General features: G+C 52.3%; 2 protein-coding genes across 4 annotated transcripts in view; one reads left to right on the top strand and one right to left on the bottom strand.

The window, feature by feature from the left end:
• The window catches only part of LOC133747763 (proline-rich protein 2-like), an 83,192-nt gene extending 68,314 nt beyond the window's left edge, over nucleotides 1-14,878 (bottom strand). Inside the window, exon 1 of the mRNA XM_062176056.1 lies at nucleotides 14,816-14,878. Within this exon, the coding sequence (XP_062032040.1) occupies nucleotides 14,816-14,878 (63 nt within the window). The remainder of the gene's footprint in view (nucleotides 1-14,815) is intronic.
• Nucleotides 1-22,698, top strand: part of ANKRD11 (ankyrin repeat domain containing 11) — a 153,285-nt gene that overhangs the window by 68,056 nt on the left and 62,531 nt on the right. The gene's annotated exons all lie outside the window — the stretch shown is intronic.

Below are 22,698 nucleotides of genomic sequence, written 5' to 3'. Positions count from 1 at the left end.
CTCTGTGCTCTGTCTTTTAAGGATGCACTCTGGATCCCCAGCTCGTGGGGCAGCAGTGGCTCTCAAGTCTGGAAGCTGCTGTCCGTGCCTAACTCTGGTTGAATGTGTGGGATGTGCTTTAGTCTATAGGTTTCCTGGGGCCGTTCTGACAGAACTCCCTGCTTCAGTTCACAGATACAGCCTTGCTTTTTCAGCTTTTCCTCGCATCTGCCTCACCTGCCTGAGCACTGCAGCACCCTGAGCTGAGCCTTGACCGGGATGGACAGGCCTCTCTGTGTCGTGCATGCTGAGCTGTGACTGGGATGGACAGGCCTCTCTGTGTCGTGCATGCTGAGCTCAGACCAGCCAGGAGCAGGCAGCAGGGCCCCCAGGGACTGCTGCCGGTGGTCTCTGAAAGGGGCCGAGTCAGCCAGGCCAGCTGTGTCGTGTCAACATTCCTAAAGCGGAAGAGTGGGGTCTCCTGAAACTTGAGTGGCTTGGTTCGCGTTGTGTAGCTCCTGACAGACACTGTGCATGTGATGCTGTAGAACAGCAGAATACCTGTGTGGTTCGAGTACTTGTGGGGCACCCTGGAAAGCAGCTCAGAATGGAAAGGAAAGGTCAGTCAGCTGCGCCCCGTGGCCTTGTCTCTGGGAGCAAGGAAGCTGTGTGCTTCCCTGTTGCTGGGTCCTCGGGATCCTCGTATGAGTCCTGCAACGTCAAGACTTGTTTCCACCACGTCGGTGCTCGGTGCCCTCAGAGATCACCAAGTCCAGGAGTTGCAAATTGTTAATAAATTCTTAAACAACAATTTCATTTATTATTGGGAAGTTGGGGCAGAGTCAGATTTGGGGTTAGCAGACAGCAGAAGCAGCACCAGGATCGGGTCCTCCGTCTTGTGGGCCGTGATCCTCAGTGGAGTTGGCTGAGGCCTGTGCCCAGGCTTTGCTGAGGGGCTGATGTCAGGTGGGAGCGTGGCCAGCTTGCGCCCTGGAGTGCCCCGGTTCGAGGCCTCTGCTATGTGTCAGGTTTTCTGCAAAGGGCACCCTGGGAGGATTCCTTGGGTCTCTGTCACCCATGTGGGAGGTCTGGGTGGAGCTCCTGGCTCCTGGCTTCTGTTGGGGAACATTTGTATAATGTACTAGCATATGGAAGATCTCTGTTTCTGTCTTTCTTTTGCTCTGTTTCAAACAAACAGACAGACTTTATTTAAGTGACAGAGAGAGGTGGAGACAGAGAGAGAGAGAGAGAGAGAGGTCTTCCATCTGCTGGTTCACTCCCCAACTGGCCGCAACAGCTGGAGCTGCACTGATCTGAAGCCAGGAACCAGGAACTTTTTCCGGGTCTCCCACGTGGGTGCAAGGGTCCAAGGACTTGGGCCATCTTCTACTGCTTTCCCAGGCCATAGCAGAGAGCTGGATCAGAAGAGGAGCAGCCGGGACTCGAACTGGTGTCCATATGGGATGCCAGTGCTTCAGTCCAGGACTTTAACCCGCTGAGCCACAGCGGCGGGTTAAACTCTCTGCTATGGCCTGGGAAAGCAGTAAAAGATGGCCCAAGTCCTTGGGCCTCACTCTGCACCTTTGTGGGAGACCCAGAAGAAGCTCCTGGCTTTTCTTGGCTTTGGATTGGCACAGCTCCAGCCATTGCAGCCATCTGGGGAGTGAACCAGTGGATGGAAGACCTCTCTGTCTCTCTCTTTCCTCTCTGTAACTCTGCATTTCAAATAAATAAATAAATCTTTAAAAAAATTGGGTTTAATGAAACTTTTTTAAAAATTCTATTTTATTTGAAAGGTAATAAAAGAGACAGAAATTTTCCGTACTCTGCTTTACTCCCCAAATTCTCGTAGTAGTCAGGGCCAGGCCAGGTGAAAGCCAGGAGCCCAGAACTCGCATCTCCTATGTAGGTGGCAGGGAGCTGCCGTCTCCTGGTATCTGCATTAGCAGGACTCTGACTCAGCAGTGGAGAGACTAGGACAGAAGTAGCGCATCTGATACGAAATGTGGCCTCCTAAGTGGTGAACACCGCTGTGCCAGAAACCCGCTCCCCATCTGTGATTGCTGCTGATTCCAGATCTGGAGGTGCAGTTATGTGGGACCTGTCTGCTGAGTCCCCCAGTTTCTGACTTGCCAGAGGGCACTCTCCAGGGCCCTGCAGAGGGTCTGTGAGCTTGTTTGTAAACCTCAGGGTGCCAGAGACCCCATGAGGAATTGTGTGTGGAGGTTGTTTGGGGGCCATCCGGCTACAGGAGTGCCTATACTGTTGCTGCTCAGTCTGACTGGAGCCAGGTCCAGGTGTTGTGCCGCTAAGCCACAGGGCACCTGCTTCAGCCTCACCTTCATTCGGGCCCTGAGCTGCTGCTTGCTTTTTGTCATGCACATCAGAAGCTGTTTTCCTTGCAACTCTGTTGGCCCTGGGAACTTAGCCAGTACCGTGAGCTTTGTGAGCCCAGCTTCAGCCTGCAGCAGCGTGGGCGCTCCTGCAGTCTGGGTGCACGGCAACGCTGTGCACAGAGCTCCCCGGGACTCCCACGGCCCTGCACAGCCTCTCCCAGCGTGGCCCTTCTGTGACAGTCGAGGAATTGTGTGGATGCTGTTTAATGTTCCAGAGTCCACGGTGGATCCCAGGGTCGCCCTGGGCGGTGGGCGTCCAGTGGGCGTGCCCGGGCAGCGCCACACATGGCCGCTCACTGCCCACCCCCTCCATCTTCCTCCCACCCCTAGCCGCCAAGGGGCATCTTGGCTCTGTGGTTCTGCAGAGCATCTGGGAGTTGGAATCCTGCCGAGTGGAGCTGTTGCAGACGCGTCACTCAGTGATGTGACGTCACCTCCCCCAGGGCTCCTATTCCGCCGTCTGGATGCACCAGTTTGTTCAGCCACCTCCTGCAGGACGTCTTGGATCTCTTTTTGTCTCTAAACTGAAACCAGCCCTGACCTGGGTTTAGGCCTGGCCTCTCTGCCTTGAAAAGCAGGTACTCCTTCCTGGATGCTTTGTGGAGTCAGTATGGGGTCTGCCCTGGAAGAGGATGCTCTTGAGGAAGCCCCTGAAGAGCTCACCTAGAACCATGACTCAAGCAGGTTGAGTTGTTAACAGTTTCACACTGTGCACTTGTGGGTAGGAGAGAAGTGTGGCTCTGCTTACACCTTTTGGGTAACTTGTCACAGACCAGATTCTGGATTTAGAGCACTTACAACTATTAGAGGCTGCAACTGTTTCAAAATCCCACTGCATTCTGCAAGCAGGATTTGATTTTCTTAGTGCCTGCAGTGCCCTGTGGTGTGTAGTCGTTCTGATCCTGAATGCTGTGCCCTGGTTGGAGTCCATTGTGCAGCCCGAGGCAAGGCTTTGATCTGGTGTGCTGGGTCCCACACCCTCACCCTACATAGAAGGTGCATATTCTGTGGCCAGCTGGGGGCACTTGTGAGCAGTCCACTCCTCCTCTCTCTAGGAGATGCCTGTGTACCAGGATTTGGGGTCCTTTCTTACTGATGTTCAGAGGATAGTCCTGGGTACGCAATTACAGAAAACTTGTATGGCGGTGTCTCCTCACTCTCCCGAGGCCCACAGGCCCCCGTCCTCTAATCGGCGCCGCATCCTTGCCATGCAGGATTGTTGGCACAGAAGGGACATCTTCTGTCAGCTGCGAGCTCCCAACGCGGAGCACGTGACGTGGGAGTTCAGAGGCCGACGGCTGCAGTGCCCGCAGGGGAGACACGCAGGGTCCGTGCGCGCCCACCCCTTCTCAGCACTGAGCTAGGGTCCAGGGTCTTGTCCTGAGAGGTGTGGAAGGTGGGCTGGGGTGGCGTCTTCACAACACACTTGTTCCCAGGACTTCCTTGTGCCGTGACTGTGAAGTTGACCAAGTTAGACCTGAGAGACACTGCAGCAATAGTGAACCCAATGCACCCTGTACTAGAGAACATTGCTGTGAGACGGTGTGGGAGCAGGGAGCCCTCTGCACACTGTGCTAGAGAACACTGCTCAGGAGACAGTGTGGGAGCAGGAGCCCTCTGCACCCTGTACTAGAGAACACTGCTGTGAGACGGTGTGGGAGCAGGGAGCCCTCTGCACACTGTGCTAGAGAACACTGCTGTGAGACGGTGTGGGAGCAGGAGCCCTCTGCACCCTGTACTAGAGAACACTGCTCAGGAGACAGTGTGGGAGCAGGGAGCCCTCTGCACACTGTGCTAGAGAACACTGCTCAGGAGACAGTGTGGGAGCAGGAGCCCTCTGCACACTGTACTAGAGAACACTGCTCAGAGACAGTGTGGGAGCAGGGAGCCCTCTGCACACTGTGCTAGAGAACACTGCTGTGAGACGGTGTGGGAGCAGGAGCCCTCTGCACCCTGTACTAGAGAACACTGCTCAGAGACAGTGTGGGAGCAGGGAGCCCTCTGCACCGTACTAGAGAACACTGCTGTGAAAGACAACTGCTCTGCTACACAGCCCATTACATGTGGCTTAATAGACAACAGCTGTGTTCTCAGAGCTGCGCTTACATTCAGTTCTGTTTGCTGGTTTGGTTGAAGTGTATGAGGAAAACAGTTGGAACATGGGAAAATAAGTTAATGCTTTTTGATGTAATCTTGGAGATTTTATTTGATTCAGCCCCAAAACCTGCCTCTGAGTGTGGGTGCCCCTGGTGCCTGTGGACTGAGCTGGCGCAGTGTCCACGCCCTGTTTTTTGAAGTAGTTGCTCTCAGGTCCAATTGTGGACACACTGTGTTGGGATTTTTTTGTTTGTTTGTTTTACAATTTATTTAAAAGAGAGAAGGAGAGGCACAGAGAGAGAGAGAGGTCTTCCATTTGCTGGTTCACTCCCCAATTGGCTGCAGTGGTCAGAGCTACACTGATCCGAATCGAGGAGCCAGGAGCTTCTTCTGGGTTTCCCACACAGGTACAGGGGCCCAAGGACTTGGGCAATCTTCTGTTGCTATCCCAGGACATAGCAGAGAGCCAGATTGGAAGTGGAGCAGCCAGGACTCAAACAAGCACCCATATGGGATGCCGACACTGCAGGCAGCGGCCCCACCGGCTATGCCACAGCACCAGCCCCGACATACTGTGTTTCTCTCCATCAGAAGGACCTGGAGGCTGTCAGAAGCTGTCTGACGTGCTGGTCTCTGCCTGACAACACATTGGTCAGTTGCTGCCTTGACGTGGCGTTCTCCTGTTGTCCACACTCCCCTCCGCAACAGAAACACATTGCCAGTGCCTGTGTGAACAGCTGGGTTTGTGTGTTCTGAGGAGAAGGTGTGTGTGAGGCTACTCACCTTGTTGGCCATCAGTGCAGCATCACTCCAGCTAAACAAGCAGCGTGCTAGTGAAGAGAGCTTCTGACTTGCCAGGCTGTGGTCCTGGTGCTGCACGTAGGAATCAGCCTTGCTGTGTCACCCGCTTGCTGTAAGAAGCTCGGGGGTGGGGAACAGCCAGCCCATGTGCTGTGTAAGGCAGTGAGTTCATGTGGTCTGGCCCAGGTGAGACTTAAAATTCAGTAAATCTATAGCAGGCTAATGATTAAGTTGATAATTTTCTATGGCCTGCAAGTGATGCTACAAGTATTCAAATGGCCATTGGCAGAAAAAAGGTCCCCACTGCTAAGATTGAATCAAAGCAGCCTGAATTCTGATGGACACAGGTTTTGTGTGCTCAGGAGAATGCTGCTCTCTGTTGCTCTCCGCTCTGCCGTACTCACGAGTTTGTGTGCGGTTCCAGAGACGGATGTGGACTCCCGGTAGTGAAGGAGTCTCCTAGAATTCTCCTGAACAGAGTCTGACCCCTCTGTTGGCCTGGGCCTTTGCTTTGTGCCTGCGTGTGGCCTCACATTTGCACTGCCCTGGACTGCGCTGGCACAGGAAGCTGTTTCCCCTCTTCTTGCTGGGACCCAGCAGAGGTCAGCACACGGTCCCCACAGTGCAGAGCGGTTTCTTATGTAACAGCTCGCTGCTTGTGGCCTTTCTGAGTGGACTCTGCCCCCAGGATTGTAGCGCTGGAAGAGGCCCAGCCTGTTCCTACAGTCCGGCCGGCAGCGCTTCCCAGGGCTCATCCAGTTTGCTTTGCTTGCATAATTCTTCCTCTAACGAAGCTGCTCAGAGTTGCCTGTACGTCTCATCGCTGGGCCAGGAGTCTTTGGAATATTACAGTGTGTGTCCTGTCATGGCTCAGTTTAATCTTGTCCTGAAGTTAAGTATGATTGCTTTCTTTAGTAATTTGTTTTTCCAGATCTTTGCCTTTTTTTTTTCTTTAATATTTATTATTAGAGAAACAGAGACAGAGGTAGAGCTAGCATCTGTTGATCTACTTCCCCAGATGCTGGCAACAGCCAGGCCTGGGGCAGGCCGAAGGAATGAACCAGAAACTCAATCTGGATCCCCTGTGGGTGCAGGGACCAAGTACTTGGACCATTACCTGCTTTCTCCCAGGTGTGCATTAGCAGGAATAGGACCAGAACTCGAACTTCCATACTCCGGTGTGTGTGGGTATCCTTGCTGGTGTCTTTTTGAAGTTAGGGAATTCTCCATACCCAGCTCTCGGTAGTCTTGGAAAAACGCTTTCGGTATGGGTGAGACAACGCGGACTTTGTGACAGTGCTGTCTGCTTAACTGGACATGAACACTCTGGACTTGGGCTGCCTGGGTCTAATTCTGTAGGCCTTGATTTTGGAAATGATTATACATACAATCAGTTTTAAATAGTAGTTTTATGCTTGAAAGGCAGAGTGGGGAGAGAGAGAAAGAGAAATATTGATTGTCTGCCCACTGGTTCCCGCTCCAGATGCCCACAACAGCCCAAGTCAGGCCATGTTGAATTCAGGAGCCAAAAACCCCGTCCAGGTATCCCGTGTGGGTGCAGGGGCTCAGTTACTTGCCGCTTTATCAGGTGCATTGGCAGGAAGGCAAAGGGGGACTTGGTCCCAGGTGCTGTGCTATGGGGTGCAAATGCCCTAAGCGGTACCTTTTTTTTTTTTTTTTTTGGACAGGCAGAGTGGACAGTGAGAGAGAGAGAGAGAAAGGTCTTCCTTTTTGCCGTTGGTTCACCCTCCAATGGCCGCCGCGGTAGGCGCGCTGCGGCCGGCGCACCGCGCCGATCCGATGGCAGGAGCCAGGTGCTTCTCCTGGTCTCCCATGGGGTGCAGGGCCCAAGGACTTGGGCCATCCTCCACTGCACTCCCTGGCCACAGCAGAGAGCTGGCCTGGAAGAGGGGCAACCGGGACAGGACCGGTGCCCCGACTGGGACTAGAACCCGGTGTGCCGGCGCCGCAAGGCGGAGGATTAGCCTAGTGAGCCGCGGCGCCGGCCCCTAAGTGGTACCTTTAACCCTCCCCCTACCTCCACAACATCCCCTGTACAATCTTTTTTTTTCCAAAAGATTTATTTATTTTACTTGAAAGTTACAGTTACATAGAAAGAGGAGAGGCAGAGAGAGAGGTCTTCCATCTGCTGATTCACTCCCCAGATGGCTGCAGTGACCAGAGCTGTGCCAATCTGAAGCCAGGAGCCATGAGCTTCTTTGTGGTCTCCCATGTGGGTGTAGGGGCCCAAGGACTTGGGCCGTCTTCTGCTTTCCCAGGTCGTAGCAGAGAGATGGATTGGAAGAGGAGCAGCCAGGACTAGAACCGAAACCCATATGGGATGCCTGCATTGCAGGCAGTGGCTTTACCCGCTATGCCGAAATGCCGCCGTACCCCCCCCCCCCCCGTACAATCTTAAAGCTTTTTAAAATAAATACCAGATTTATTAATTTGAAAGGCAGGGTTAGAGAAACAAGAAAGATCTTCCATGGAACACTGGCTCCCTCTGCAAAAAGGTCGCATGGCCAGGACTGGGTCAGCTAGAAGCCAGGAGCCTGGAACTCTACTCCAGTCTCTCATGTGGGAGGCAGGAGGCCTAGCACCTGGGTGGGCTTCCACTGCTTTCCCAGATGCATTGGGAGGGAGCTGGAATGGAAATGGAGCAGCCTGGACTTGCTTGAATTGGCACTCACATGGGATGCCTATTTGCAGGCAGTGGCTTTATTCCACTGTGCCACAATACTGGCCAGCATTAATGAAGCTTTTTAATATAAAGCATAGCCCCCATATGTGAAATTGTTCCTTTTTATTTATACGAGTACAGAACACCATGTATTTTTCTCCTTCCCTCCTTCCTTCCCTTCCTTCCTTCTCTTTAATATAAGGGGGATTTTTAAACTGGTTTTGGTGATTCCTGAGTTGGTGTGGCAGGCTTAGAGGAAACGAGGTGTTTGCTCCCGGTGACAGAGGAGCTTGGCAGAGGACAGTTGCTTTGGAGGGTGCCTGTGTTGTGGAGGATCTCCACCCCCCCCACCCCCCCCACCCCCCCACCCCCCGCCGGAGGGTGCCCTGGGGGCATGCTCTGCCCCCAGCTGGGAACTGTTGACAAGGCTGCCTGCAGCTCATCAGAGCTCTCCTCTTAAACACTTTCCTTATTTCTCGTCCTCATGATGAAAGCTGTCTTCATCATCTGAACTTGGTTGTGACTTTTCTGGGCGTGAATATTTTCTAATACACGGACTTAACACAAACCAGAATGCTAATTCTGACATGTTTCCTGCTGTTCTGCAAATATAAATAGACACTGAGATTGGCATGATGCCACGCACAGCGCTGCTGGGTTTTCACAGGGATGGGAAAAGGCCTACCTGACATACTTCCTACCCCCGGGTGCCAGGCCACTGTGCCCTGGTAATGCTTAGAGCCTCCCCAAGCCTTTGTCATCCCACTGCCTCCTGGGCAGTGAGGCTGGCGCCCTGCTCTCAAGGCCTTTACCATCTAGCAGGCATGCAGGGAGGCTTGCCGTGGCCCTGTAGGAGGAAGTATTCAGTGAATGGTGAGACCACTGGAGATACCAGTGAAGGGTAGCATTTGTGTTGGCTTTGAATTTATTTGTAAAAATCGAATAGCCACGGAGTTTAGAAAAGTAATTTTGGGTAAAGGAACCAGAAAGGTGTGGCTGGGCAGTGGTCACATACATGTTTACTCTGGTGTTTTCCTGCCTGGACAGTGGAACTTCACCTTTTCTAACTTGGTGTCCAGAGAAAAGCAGCCTGGGAGATTCTATTCCAGGAGTCTGGTGGTTGCTGGACAGTCCAGCTGCTGGACAGGCAGTGAGCTTGGCCTTGGCAGTGGGTCTGTCACTTCCAGTGCGTTCTGGATGCTGGGCTAAGTGTGAGCTTTGCAAGGGATGCTGGGGAGGTGTTTGCTGAGTTGCTCCAACTTTGTGTCTACCTGTGTGTGTCTTTGACAGCAAGGTGTTACAGTCTCTGAGGGTGCTTCTGCTTCTGTTGTGCAGCCGTGTTTAGGCTGTAGGTCCTGTGAGGCTCAGGTATTAGGTGCCACTGCCTTGAAGACCTTTAGATCTTGTTGATGGCCTCACCTCTTGATTGCAGTGGAGGGTGCTCTGCATTCCTGCAGAGGGCTGCATTCTTTACATCTTCTGTGTGGTGGGCTTCCGGCAGACAGCAGTGGGTGGGTGGTTGTCTCTGTTTAATAGGTGTGGGGGCACACCCAGGCACGCATAGACACGTCTCACTGTAGAGTGAGGGGGCACACCCAGGCACGCATAGACACGTCTCACTGTAGAGTGAGGGGGCACACCCAGGCACGCATAGACACGTCTCACTGTAGAGTGAGGGGGCACACCCAGGCACGCATAGACACGTCTCACTGTAGAGTGAGGGGGCACACCCAGGCATGCATAGACATGTCTCACTGTGGTAAATGAGGGGGCACACAAACACATGCATAGACATGTCTCACTGTAGCGCGTGAGGGAGCACACCAAAGCACATAGGCACGTCACTGTAGTGAGTGAGGGGGCACATGTAGACATGCATAGACATGTACTGTAGTGACGGGGCACACACAGACACACATAGACACGTCTCACTGTAGTGAGTGCAGGGGCACACAGACACACGCAGACACATCTCACTATAGCGAGTGAGGGGGCACACACAGACAGGCATAGACACGTCTCACTGTGGTAAGAGGGGGCACACAAACACATGCATAGACATGTCTCACTGTAGTGGGTGAGGGGGCACACAAACACATGCATAGACACGTCTCACTGTAGTGGGTGAGGGGGCACACAGACACACATAGACATGTCTCATTGTAGTGAGTGAGGGGGCAAACAGACAAATAGACACGTCTCACTGTAGAGTGAGGGGGCACAGGCAAGCATGTATAGACACATCTCACTTGAATGAGTATGGGGGCACACTACACATGTCTCACTAGAACGGCTGTGTATACACAGGTACACATAGACATTTTCATTTTCATGTACCCGTTTGACGTGTAGCCTGTTGTAAGTGTAAGTGTATTCTCAGTGCTGTGCAGCCACGATCATTGCCTCTGTTTTTGAGCAGTTTTCAGGGGCACGGAGCCCCAGGTTGGCTGTGGTTGGCACTCTCTGTCTGTGCACTCAGGTTGCTCCCAGGAGAGAACCTGCCATCATCCCTGCATGTGTTCCTCTCTCCCTTGGTCTCCTGTGTTCACTGCTTTTCAGACTGCCCTAGTGTCCTTTTTTTTTTTTTTTTTAAGATTTATTTATTTATTTATCTGAGTTATACAGAGAGAGAAGGAGAGGCAGAGAGAGAGAGAGAGAGAGAAGTCTTCCATCTGTTGGTTCATTCCCCAACTGGCCACAACGTCCAGAGTTGCGCCGATCCGGAGCCAGGAGCTTCTTCCGGGTCTCCTACATGGGTGCAGGGGCCCAAGGACTTGTGTCATCTTCTGCTGCTTTCCCAGGCCATGGCAGAGAGCTGGATTGGAAGTGGAGCAGCTGAGACTTGAACCGGTGCCTTTATGAGATGCCTGCACTGCAGGCCTTACCTGCTACACTACAGTGGCCCCTGCCCTGTGTCCTGGTGTGTCCCTTCCTGTGGTTGTCTTCTTGTGGCTGGGGTTGTTCAGTGTCTTGGATTGCTAAGGGTGTAGTCTTTATCAAAATTTCTGCACTTTGAAAGGCCTTATTTTTTTCCCAAGACCTTTTTCTGTCCTCCACCTGCTTTGGGGACTTCGGATGCCTGACCCTGCAGCATAGCTCGCCGAAGCCCACCCACTTCCTGTTTCTGTGTGGTCTTTCTTGCCCAGTTCCATCCTGCTTTTCCTGTGCAGGGCTTCGCCTGGGCGCGTTGACTGTTGAGTGTCCTGTCTGCATTTGCTTCTGCTGTCTGTGCATCTTGGGGAGGCTTCAGCTGATCGGTGTTTCTCTTGGGTGTATTTTTTTGCTTATTGACATATCTGGGATTTTATTTTTTAATATTCTTTTTTACTTTGGGTTTTATGTTTACAGAAAAACACCAGATTCCTATGTACTTCTCACCCAGCCTCCCTGACTGCCAGCATAGCAGGTGTTTGTGTTGCAGACTGCTCAGGGCTCCTGAGTCTCGCTGTGTCAGGATGTCCCAGTGTGCCCGCTCCCCACCTCCAGGAGCACCAGCCATGCGTTTTCTGAGCACGCCCGTTTTCTCATTAGAATGGCGTCTTCGTTTGGGGGAAGGGCACTGCTCACTTTGCCAGGCCCCTGCTCTGTACCTAGACCCCTGCCCCTCTTGTACACTGTGTTCTTGTCGAGGTGCCCACGAAGTGCAGCCCACCTGCAAGTGGGAGGAGACAAGGTGAGAGCTGGGTCTCCATGTTTGTTCAGTGATGTGATTGTCTACTTGCGGCCTGGCCTGCCTGGCTCTGACTTCCCTCCGTGTGTCCTGGACTCCATGTGTGCTCAGAGCTGTAGGCAGAGGCAGCAACCCTTCCTTCTCTCTCATGTGGATGTATCCAGGAGCTGCTCCATTTCGCCAGGAAGGACCCACTGGGGAGAGCGTCCCATGTTTTCTGTGACCGTTCCACAGACCCAGCCCACACATCGCCGTGGACCCATCTGTGCTGACTTCACTCTGTGGGCCGGGTAAAGGCCTACGGGGACTCTGAGCTAATTTTGCAACTTCTGTAAATCTAAAATATTTTGAAAATAATCTTAGGAACTTAGGGAGTGGGTGTTTGGTGCAACAGTAGAGATGCTCCTTAGGATGGCTGCGTTGCGTAACAAGTGCTTGGGTTCGAGTCTGAGTCATGAAGTCATTAAAAAAATTTTTTTTATTTTTTATTTTTCATTTTATTTGAGAGGCAGACAGATGGGTACACAAAGAAATCCTCCATCTGATGTCTACAAGACCTGGGGCCTGGCCAGGCTGAAACCAGGAAGTGGGAACACAACCCAGACCTTTGATGCAGGCTGCAGGGACCCGGGGAGTTGAGCTGCCATCAGCTGATGCTGTTCAGGGAGTGCATGAGCAGGAAACAGGATTGAACGTGGAGCCGGGACTTGAACCCAGACGCTCGGATGTGGGCGTGAGCTCCCTGAGAGATGCCCCAAGCGCTGGTGCCAGTCGCCTGCCAGAGGAGCCCCGTTTCTGTTCAGTCGTCACGTTCACAGAAAGCCTGCTGTGGACTTGTGTTAAAGTGGCTAGGTTGTTCATCTGAAGCTTTTTTTTTGCTTGGCAAGGACTTCACGTAAAAGTAAAGCTTAAAGAAACCAGAAAGACCGTGGCAGCTCTTTTGTTTCTTTTGCATGTAAATGCAAAAAAACTAAGTTGTTCATTTATCCTTAGTTGAGATTGTATTCCTTGACTTTGTAAAGTGGTTCAGAGAGCTTAGAGTTACTGTTCTCCTTTAATAACCTGAATACGTATATAAATTTATTTAATATCCTGACTACATATGTTTACATATATATATGTAAATAAATATATATATAAATAAATATATATGTAAATAAATATATATAAATAAATATATATAAATAATATATATTTATATATATAAATAATATATATAAATAAATATATATGTAAATAAATATATATAAATAATATATATAAATAAATATATATGTAAATAAATATATATATAAATAAATATATATGTAAATATATATATAAATAAATATATATATATTTATTTGAGAGCCAGAGACAGAAAGAGCACTTGCATCTGCTGATTCACTCCCCAAATGCCTGCAACATCCAGATTGGGGCTCAGCTGGGGCCACAGCTGGGACCTGGGCATGCAGCCAGTGTCTCCCACGTGGATTGTGGGGACCCAGGAATTGAACCTAGGGGTTCCAGTGTGATAGCATGCTTCCTGATGTGTAGGCTACGTGGCTGCTCCCAGAAGGTTTTGAGGATAGCTCACGGGGTGGCAGCTGATGAGGACTGGGTGGAGGCCCTGGTGTGAGCTGGAGGTGCCTGGGCTCCCCGGAGCAGCTCCTTCTTGGGGAACTTGCCCTGGGACCCCGTTCCGCCCCAGAGGCACCTCGTCCCTGGAGAGGCCCTGTGCCCTTCATCCTGGGCAGGCAGGCCCTTGCACGGCCACAGTCATGCGGCTTACTTTGTGGGAATTCTCCATGGGCAGTGACTTCACTGATTGACGGGGCCAGGGTTACTGGATTGGACCTGGAGTGAACCTGCGTTTCTGGGGCCTTGGGCAGTATTTCCATGAAATATGAAAACGTGGCATTAGGAAATCTCGTCTTGAGCATGACACCTGTCTTGTGCTTCTGAGTGCCTCCGGGAGATGGCAGGAGCTGCAGGGCCCCACAGGTTTTCTGCCCCGTATCCCATGAGGGTGACTGCCCAGGCTCTGGTCCCTCGATGATAGTGCCACTCCAGGATTCCGTCTCTTTTCAGAGACTGGCATTTCGAAGCCCCCACAGTGGGGATTCAGCTTCAGCCCATGGTGTTTGGGGGACATTCACACCGCAGCCCGGAAGTCCTGTCCTCTCCCTTGGGTTCTGCCCTGGACAGCTGTGGTTTCACAGCTGGTGTCACCAAGTGATGAATATAAGAAAGATGCCCTGATTGAGGGAAAGGGAAGAAAATCTCTCCCTGTGCCTCCTGGCTTGGCTGGTGTGGCGTGGCGTGGCATGGCGTGGTGTGGCGTGCCTTGCCTTCCTTGTTCCTCGGGACTCTGGCTTTTCCAGGGCTTCTCACCGTAAAGGCTGTGGACGTGGGTGTTGAGCTCTGCATCTCAGCTCTATTTGGGTCCCCAGGTGACTGAATCCCATCCTGCCTGTACCTCAGAGCACGTGGCTGCCTGCACGGAGGGGAATTCAGGTGCCCGCCCCGCCCTCCTGCTAGGGTGTGCTGCGCCAGCAGACCCCAGATCCATAGTGCTTCTGAACAGGGATTTCAGTTTGGAGTCTGGGACAAACCTTCCAGAACCTTCTCTCCTCTGAGGGGGTTGAGGACCACGGGTAGAGTGGAGGGCCTGGAACCAGGGTGTTGCAGATCTTTTCTGAGGGCGAACTGAGGCTGACGGAAAGACTGAGAGATGGCTGCAGGGGACCTCGTGGGTGTTCACATGGGGGCAGGAGGGCAGGTGTGGAGTGGGGCAGTCTTTATCTCCTGTGGGGTCCACACCTGTGCCCACTGGGCTTTGCTCTGTCCCCTTTGGCTTGCCTTCGCTGTGTCTGGAGCCTGCAGTGGCCTGCTCTGGCCTCGTGCTGTAGCCGTGTTCCTACAGAAGCAACCAGGCAGTTGGTGCGGAGGCTGTGAGTCAGACGCAGCTGTCAGCAGGAGGCACGCGCGTCCTGCTGCACCTCGGGGACGTCAGGTGGATGGACAGAGGCTCGGGGAGTTGTGTCTGGGAGGAAGCATCGTGGATTTCTCTGGAGATCTTAAATGACAGCTCTTCGGTGGATTTCTATTATGTCACATTAAAAAAGCAGCCCTTGAATTAACCACTTGTTCTTGTGGTTCCTTTCTGTTAATAACACAGATGACCTTTCTCCCCCATCAGCCTCTCACCTTGATCAGCACCACGGGTGTCTTTTTGGCCTTCGGTTTTTGGCAGACGTTTCTGGGCAGCATGGACCTTTAGCATCTGTCGCGAGGAGATGAGTAGGAAGCCAGTGTCTGAACACCAGAGGGACTGGTCCCCTGTGGCTGTCACTCCCAGGGCCTCCCTCCCTGCGCCAGTCCAGCAGTAAATCCTGCTGTCAGGGCGGTCCTTGAGGTCACCTGTGTATGGTCCCTGTGGAAAGTGGCCTGCTGTTGGCACCCCGTGTGCCTGCTCCTCTCAGGAGAGGGGCGAGCCCTGTGCATCTGTGGCACCGGGGGCCACATTGTGTAATCCTGGCTTCTCTGATGTTGAGCAGAGCAGGGGACAGGCCAGTGTGGTTTTGCGGCTGGAGTCACTTAACCTCGGTGTGGATGCATGGAGCGTTTGCTCAGCAGACACTTGGGACTTTGGGGTGGAGATGTGCACCCTGTGTCCCTGTGCCTGGTTTGAGTCCTCCTCTGCTGTGGACCCACCTTCCTGCTGAGGTGCGCTCTGGGGAGTAGCAGTGATGGCTCAAGTGCTTGGGTCCCTGTCACTCATATGGGCGATCTGGATTAGGGAGTGAACAAGCCAGATGGAAGACCTGTCTCTGTCTGTCTCTGTCTCTCTGCTTTTCAAGTCAAATGAAAATAAATGTCAAAAAACAAATTTTATCTCTTCCCCCTCCACCCCATTCATTTATACCTAAATATTTGAGCTTTGTAGAATGTGTGTGAAAACAATCTTTTTACCGGGTTCTAGTCCCGGTCGGGGCGCTGGATTCTGTCCCGGTTGCCCCTCTTCCAGGTCAGCTCTCTGCTGTGGCCAGGGAGAGCAGTGGAGGATGGCCCAAGTGCTTGGGCCCTGCACCCCATGAGAGACCAGGAGAAGCACCTGGCTCCTGCCTTTGGATCAGCGCGGTGCGCTGGCTGCAGCACGCCGGCCATTGGAGGGTGAACCAACGGCAAAGGAAGACCTTTCTCTCTGTCTCTCTCTCTCTCACTGTCCACTCTGTCTGTAAAAAAAAAAAAAAAAAAAAAAGAAAAAGAAAAAAAGAAAAAAGAAAAATCTTTTGTTAAGCTGATTCTTTTCCCAGCACAGAGAAGCCAGAGGACATCTTGGTGGAGTTGGAGAAGTGTGTGGCCTCAGCAGATCTTGGGCATATTGCTTGCCCGGTGGTCATCGAGGTTTTCTTTCCTGGGGCTCGAGGTACTTGACAGGTGTCAGCTTGCCATGCCCGGCATTTCTTAAGGGGAGTACGTGGTGTGAGAAGAGCAGTCTGGCAGTGCCCCTGTCTGAAAGGTGGCAGAGGGAAGGGCTCTTGGAGGAGGCTGGGGGTGAGACCTCAGCTAAGCGTGGCTGGAGGAGAGTGGCCCAAGCAGCTCCTGCTGGGTGGTCTTTTGATGGAACTCCCTGCAATATCTGCATGAGGTTCCCTGCGGAAGAAACCCTGAAGAGCTCCAACCTGGTGGGGAAGGGTAACACGGAGGCCTTGGCCCCTGCCTTCAACCTGACACAGCCCCAACTGTTGTAAGCATTTGGGCAGTGAACCGGTGCATGGAAGTTCTCTGTGTATCTGTCTGTCTCTCCCTGACTGCCTTTCAAATAAAAAGAGAAAAATGACAAAAGGTTGCTGTGGGGGCCAGCACTGTGGTGTAGTGAGTAAAGCAGGCACTGGTTCAAGTCCCAGCTGCTCTACTTCTGATCTAGCTGCCTGCTAATGTGCCTGGGAAAGTAGTGGAAGAAGACTTAAGTGCTTGGTCACTTGCATCCACATGGGAGATGCAGGAGAAGCTCCTAGCTCTTGGTGATCTAACCTAGTTCCGGCCTTTGCAGCCATTTGAGGAGTGAATCAGCGGATGGAAGATCCCCACCCCCCAACTCTGTCTTTCATATAAATAAATAAATGTAATTTTAAAGATTTAAGATTTATTTATTTGAAAGGCAGAGTTAAGAGAGAGAGAGAGATCAATTGTTCATCTATCTGCTGGCTCACTCCCCAAATGGCTGCAGTGGCCGGAGTTGGGCCAATGCGATGCTAGGAGCCAGGAGCTTCTTCCAAGTCTCCTACGTGGTTGCAGGGGCCCAAATACTTGGGCCATTTTCCACTGCTTTCCCAGTCACATTAGCAGGGAACTGGATTGGAAGTGGAGCAGCCAGGACTTGAACCAGCACTCATATGAGATGTTGTCACTGCCAGCTGCAGCTTTGCCTGCTATGCCATAGCGCTGGCCCCTAAGTAAATATATATATATTTTTAAAAGGCTGTTTTGGGGCTGGTGCTGTGGTGTAGCGGGTAAAGCCACTGCCTGCAGTGCTGGCATCCCACATGGGCAGCTGTTCGCATCCCAGCTGCTCCACTTCCAATCCAGCTCTCTGCTCTGGCCTGGAAAAGCAGTAGAAGATGGCCCAAGTCCTTGGGCCCATGCACCTGTGCGGGAGACCTGGAAGAAGCTTCTGGCTCCTGGCTTTGGATCATTGTAGCTCTGGCCGTTGTGGCCAATTGGGGAGTGAACCAATGGATGGAAGACCTCTTTCTCTCTCTTTCTCTCTCTCTTTCCCTCTCTCTCTCTCTCTCTCTTCCTCCCTCCCTCTTTCCCTCTCTGCCTCTCTTTCTCTCTCTGTGCAACTCTGACTTTCAAATAAATAAATAAATAAATCTTTAATAATAATAATAATAAAGAACCACAGGTGTACTTTCTAGAAAAGGGACTCTCCTGGGTGCCAAAGTGCGTCTCTGGGCGTGTCCTGTGAGAATAACCCAAGGAACACAGAAGGCTCTCAGATCTCAGACAGCTGGGAAGAGTCAAGTTCCCCAGGACCGTGGAGCAAGTTCATGGTTGACTGTAACAACACCTCCAGGCCGGCGCTGCGGCTCAATAGGCTAATCCTCTACCTTGCAGCGCCGGCACACCGGGTTCTAGTCCTGGTCGGGGCGCTGGATTCTGTCCCAGTTGCCCCTCTTCCAGTCCAGCTCTCTGCTGTGGCCCGGGAGGGCAGTGGAGGATGGCCCAAGTGCTTGGGCCCTGCACCCCATGGGAGACCAGGAGAAGCACCTGGCTCCTGGCTTTGGATCAGCGTGGTGCGCCAGCCGCGGCGGCCATTGGAGGGTGAACCAAAGGCAAAGGAAGACCTTTCTCTCTGTCTCTCTCTCTCTCACTGTCCACTCTGTCTGTCCAAAAAAAAAAAAAAAAAAAAAAATCCACCTCCAGGGGTATGGCTGCTATGCTGGGCCAGGCGGGCTCACTCTGTGACAGGCTCTCTGAAGATGCATGGGCCTGTGCTGAGCCATGTGTCCCAGGGCTGATGCACACCTCAGGGCATGGCAGAGCTCTCCTTCAATCCCCGGAATGACTGAGCCACGCGCAGGAAGAGCAGAGTGAACGGCTGGGAGGGGGAGCTAAATACAGCTCATTGTGAATCAGAAATCAGCTATTGCAGAGAGAAAGCACTAGCATGTGGGTACCCGGGCATCCCTGGAGCTGCTTCAGTTCAGAAAATCCAAGCACTGTGTGGTTCCCAGTTCCATTGCAGCCAAGACCCACAGGAATGCTGGGAGCGCTGCCCCTGGCTCAGGGCAGACCCAGTGCCCATGTCTTTCCCCACCTGCAGCTGCTCAAGCCACAGCAGAGTATCCACCAGAAGCACCTGATACTCTGTGTGACTGCAGGTAGAGGGCTGCCCCCAGGACACAGAGGTGGGCCCTGAGTGCCAGGAGGCGATGAGGATGAGCAGGCTGTGATCCTGGCCTGTCAGCCTAGCTGCCGTGCCGCCCGCAGGGGCAGGTGTCCTGTGTGGGTTCCAGGGAGCCAGTCAGTGAGCCGCCACTGTCGCCTCCTAGGGTCTGCGTTAGCAGGAAGCCAGAGTCAGAAGCTGTGTGTGCTGGGAGTGGCACTGACAGGCATGTTTGGTGGATCTAAATCTTTTCTTCTCCCTGGAGCCCAGTGATAGATGAAGCAGGTCAGGGTTTACAACAGATCTTTTAGGTGGCTCTGTGCCACTCATGCCCGTCTTGAATACGGCTGTTTCTAAGAATGCTGTCGCCGCTGGTCTCGGTGCAGTGGTGCCGGCGTAGTCAGCGGGGAGTGTGAGTGCTGCAGAGTTCCAGGGTAGGCTAGTGCTGCTGACAACCGTAGATCTGTGCTCCTTTAACCATGGTGACATTTCAGCATTTATGATGTGTGATTCTTCAGTTTCATCACATGTAAGTAAGCATCATTCATCTTAGGTGTGTGCTTATCAACTGAATTATGTGATGTTGATTGTAGTGACTGTGACACTGTATGCTTTTATACAGGATTTAAGGAAATGCCATCACTGATGTGTTGTGTAGGCTGAACGTGTGCATCTCAGGAAGGTACTTGAAGGTGGTCCTCACAAGTTTGTGTAGCTCCAGGCTTTGGGTGGACAGGCACGAGGTGGAGAGCAGCTTTCATGGTGACAGCTGAAAAGGGAGCTCTTGTCCCATTGGGAACTCTCCTGGCTGGCAGCCAAGGCTCAAGAGTGAGGGGTTAGCCTGAACAGCCGAGACTGCAGCACCTGGATGGACAGGCAGACACGACGGGTCATGGGCTCCACCGGAGGGGCTGCAGTGTGGGAAGTGTGAGGCTCTGTTGGCCAGATTGGGCCCAGGGAATCCCCTCCTCATCTTACCAGGTGGGAAAAGTCTGCCTTCAAGAGCGGGCAGGTGTTACGTCACCGCAGTCAGGCCACCACCTGGGACACCCATGTCCTGCATTGGACTGCCTGACTCGAGTCCCAGCTACTGTGCTTCTAATTCTAGCTTCCTGCTGATGTGCACTTGGGAAGTAGCAGATGGTGGCCCAAGCCCTTGGGCCCCTGCTACCCATGCGGGAGACCTGGGTGGAGTTCCTGGCTCCTTGCTTTGGCCTGGTCCAGCCCTGGCTGTTGTAGCCATTTGGAGAGTGAACCAGTGGATGGAAGCTCTCTCTTTGTGTCCTCTGCCTTTCAAATAAATGAAAATAAACATTTTCTGTAGAAAGGGTACTTGAGCGGTTTGTGCCAAGCTGTCCCTGTTGACCAGATGTGGAAAGCACGTAGCGCTTCCAGAGTTGTCTTGGGGAGGTTTTCAGGTGACATTGGCAGTGTGGACTTTAGTGCTTTGCAGTTTTAAAATATGAAGCAGAGAAATGTTTTGCTTGGTAATCATGGTAGCTGACAATTCAGAGTTAGATGGGAGTACATCAGAAAGTTGGTGGACAATGAAATTAAAATATAAGTCTATGTTATTACTAAAACACTTGAATTTTATGTGAACTTTTTGGAGACCCCTCATGTGTATAGACTTCTAAATCTTTTGCACCAAAATGACAGCTTTTAATTTTGTTTTCTGTGTGCCTTTTAAAGTACCCTGTTGAGTCAGATATTGGCTCTGAGTGAAGGAGCTGGGTTGCTTCTGCCTGGAAGTAGAAGTGTGAGTGCAGCGCGGGGACTCTGCTGAGTGTCACAGAGATCTCATTCGCCTCTGGATCTTGCCGTCGCCGTCTTCTAGGCCTAGGCCGTATCTGACTCTTTGAAGTAATTTGGAAAAGCACTTTATGATACAATGAAATGTAATTGGGGATGTACTTTTATTTTAAAATTTTTATTATTATTTTTTTTGGTGATTCAGACATCCACTGGGTCACTTCCTAAAATGCGCACATTAGCCAGGACTGGATGGGGGCTGCCCCGGAGGGTCCCAGGGACCCAAGGACTTGAGCCATCACTGCTGCCTCCCAGGGTGTGCATTTGCACAAAGCTGAAGCTGGAAGCAGAGCTGGGGCTGACTCCCAGGCATTCCCACAGGGAATACAGGATCCCAAGTGACATCTTACATGCTATACCAAACACCTACCCTGGCATTATATTGTTTTTTTTTTTAAGAATTCTTTTATTTATTTGAAAGGCAGAGTTACAGAGAGGGAAATCTTTCTGCTTGTTCACTACCAGATGGTTGCAGTGGCTGGGGCTGGGCCAGGCCAAAGCCAGGAACCAGGAGCTTCATCTGGATCTCCCATATGAGTGCAGGGGCCCAAGGACTTGGGCCATCTGCTGCTTTTCCATGGTGCATTGGCAGGGAGCTGGATTGGAAGTGGAGGAGTTGAACCGGTGCCCATATGGTCTGTTGGCATTGCTAGCGGTGGCTCAACCTGTTCTGCCACCCTGACATTGTATTTTTACTGAAGTAAAATAGAAGCCTTTTTTTTTTTTCTTTAAAGCTAAGTTAAAATGGCTATGATTGAGTTTTAGAATCTTAGGCAATAAACCAGAATTGCACTTAAGTGGAACTCGGATTGAGACATGGAGTTTAGTGGCGTGAAGGAAATGATGCCCAGTGGCAGCCGTTGCATCTTCTGGGGCAGGTGCACTGCCCATCTGTGTACCCAGGAATGGGCTGGCTGCTCTTGAGTGCTCCGCTGCATGGCCCCGAGCACCTGTGCCACTGCTTTCCCAGGCCCTCGGCAAAGAGCTGGATTGGAAGAGGAGCAGCTGGGACACAAACCTGTGCCCGAGACTTGGCCCACTACGCCACAGTGCCGGACCCTCTTGAGTCCTCTGTGCTGTCACCTGTAGGAGTACCTGGGTCAGTGGGTAGGGAATCCCAGGCCCTCTGAGATGCTTGCCAGGCACATGTGGGAGGAGTTTCCACCTCCGGGCGGTGGCATAAGCCTCCCACAGTGGAAAGTGCATTTTGATGGACATCTATAGGTTTCCTGTTGTTCAAGTAGCAAAATGTTGGAAGTGTAAGTGTTTTGGGTGTGGGTATTGCTTTTCTGACCGTCTGTTCTGGTTCACACAGCACCTCTGTAGGAGGCCTGCTTGACTGTGTCCCCCAGAGGGATAGCGACTCCCCTGTGCAGAGACTGTGCTGAGAGGGAAAGGTGTTTCCACTGGGGCCACATGGTGCACACTTACAAAACCTGAAGGCTCTGTGTAGATGTGGAAATATGTGTAATGGTGATACAGCTGATGCTAGGGTAGGAGCTCTTGGCTGCCCTGGGCCTTGTGCGGCCTTGTGCAGGTGCCGGTGAGGCAGGCACAGCTTCCCCCGGCCTCACTGGGCGATCTCACGAGAATCATTCCAGAAAAATTAAGCATATGAGTTGCTTATAATTTGTGTAAAAAGGATTTTGTACTTTGCATTACTTTTACTCTACTGTTTGTGTAAGTGGCCCCAGCTGGGTTCCCTCCTGTGGAGTGGCGCCCTGCTTTGCTGGTGGGGCCTGCTGGGACAGGTCATGGTACTCTTCCATTGTTGGATAGACCACATCTTGCTTATCCACTCTTCTGCCAGTGGGCCTTGGTTAGTGACTTGAGCCTTGCTGTCGGAACTGTGCACAGCTCGTGAGACCTTGCTCTCAGCACCCTGAAGTGGAATTCTTTATCATGCAGTGATTCTAGGATTTAGTGTTTTAAGGACTGCACCGTTTCTCACTGCTGCCTGCAGTGCTTCAGGGTTCCACTCTGTCCCTGTCATGGCTGGCTGCTCTGTTCCTGGTGGGGTCCCTGAAGCCAGCACAGTCTCTGGCTAGTTGTCCTGGAAGACGTGCCTCCAGAAAGCTTGTGTGCAGTTCCCCCCAGCCCTGTCCCTGGCCTGGCCACTGGGCTGCCTTCCCTCTGTGCTCCTGCACACTGCCCTGGTCTCCACCTCTGCCCTCTGATTATTTGTGGTAAATGTTTGCCATAAGGGATGTTCGCCCTGGCTGCTGAACTGTTGGCAGTGGGGCCTCTCCTGCCAGGAGAGCACCCCGCCCATCACAGCCGTTGCATGTGGCCTGGTAGCCAGCAGCCTCTGCTTGCAGGATGTGCAGAGTGTGTGTTAGTAGAACTTCCCATCCGTGCTGATCTTCAGCCCTTCCAGCATGCT

This window comes from Lepus europaeus, chromosome 19, assembly GCF_033115175.1.
Source record: "Lepus europaeus isolate LE1 chromosome 19, mLepTim1.pri, whole genome shotgun sequence".
In the NCBI taxonomy this organism is placed as follows: Eukaryota; Metazoa; Chordata; class Mammalia; order Lagomorpha; family Leporidae; genus Lepus; species Lepus europaeus.
The sequence above is the reverse complement of the archived record's forward strand: the minus strand, read 5'-3'. Positions and strand labels throughout refer to the sequence as shown.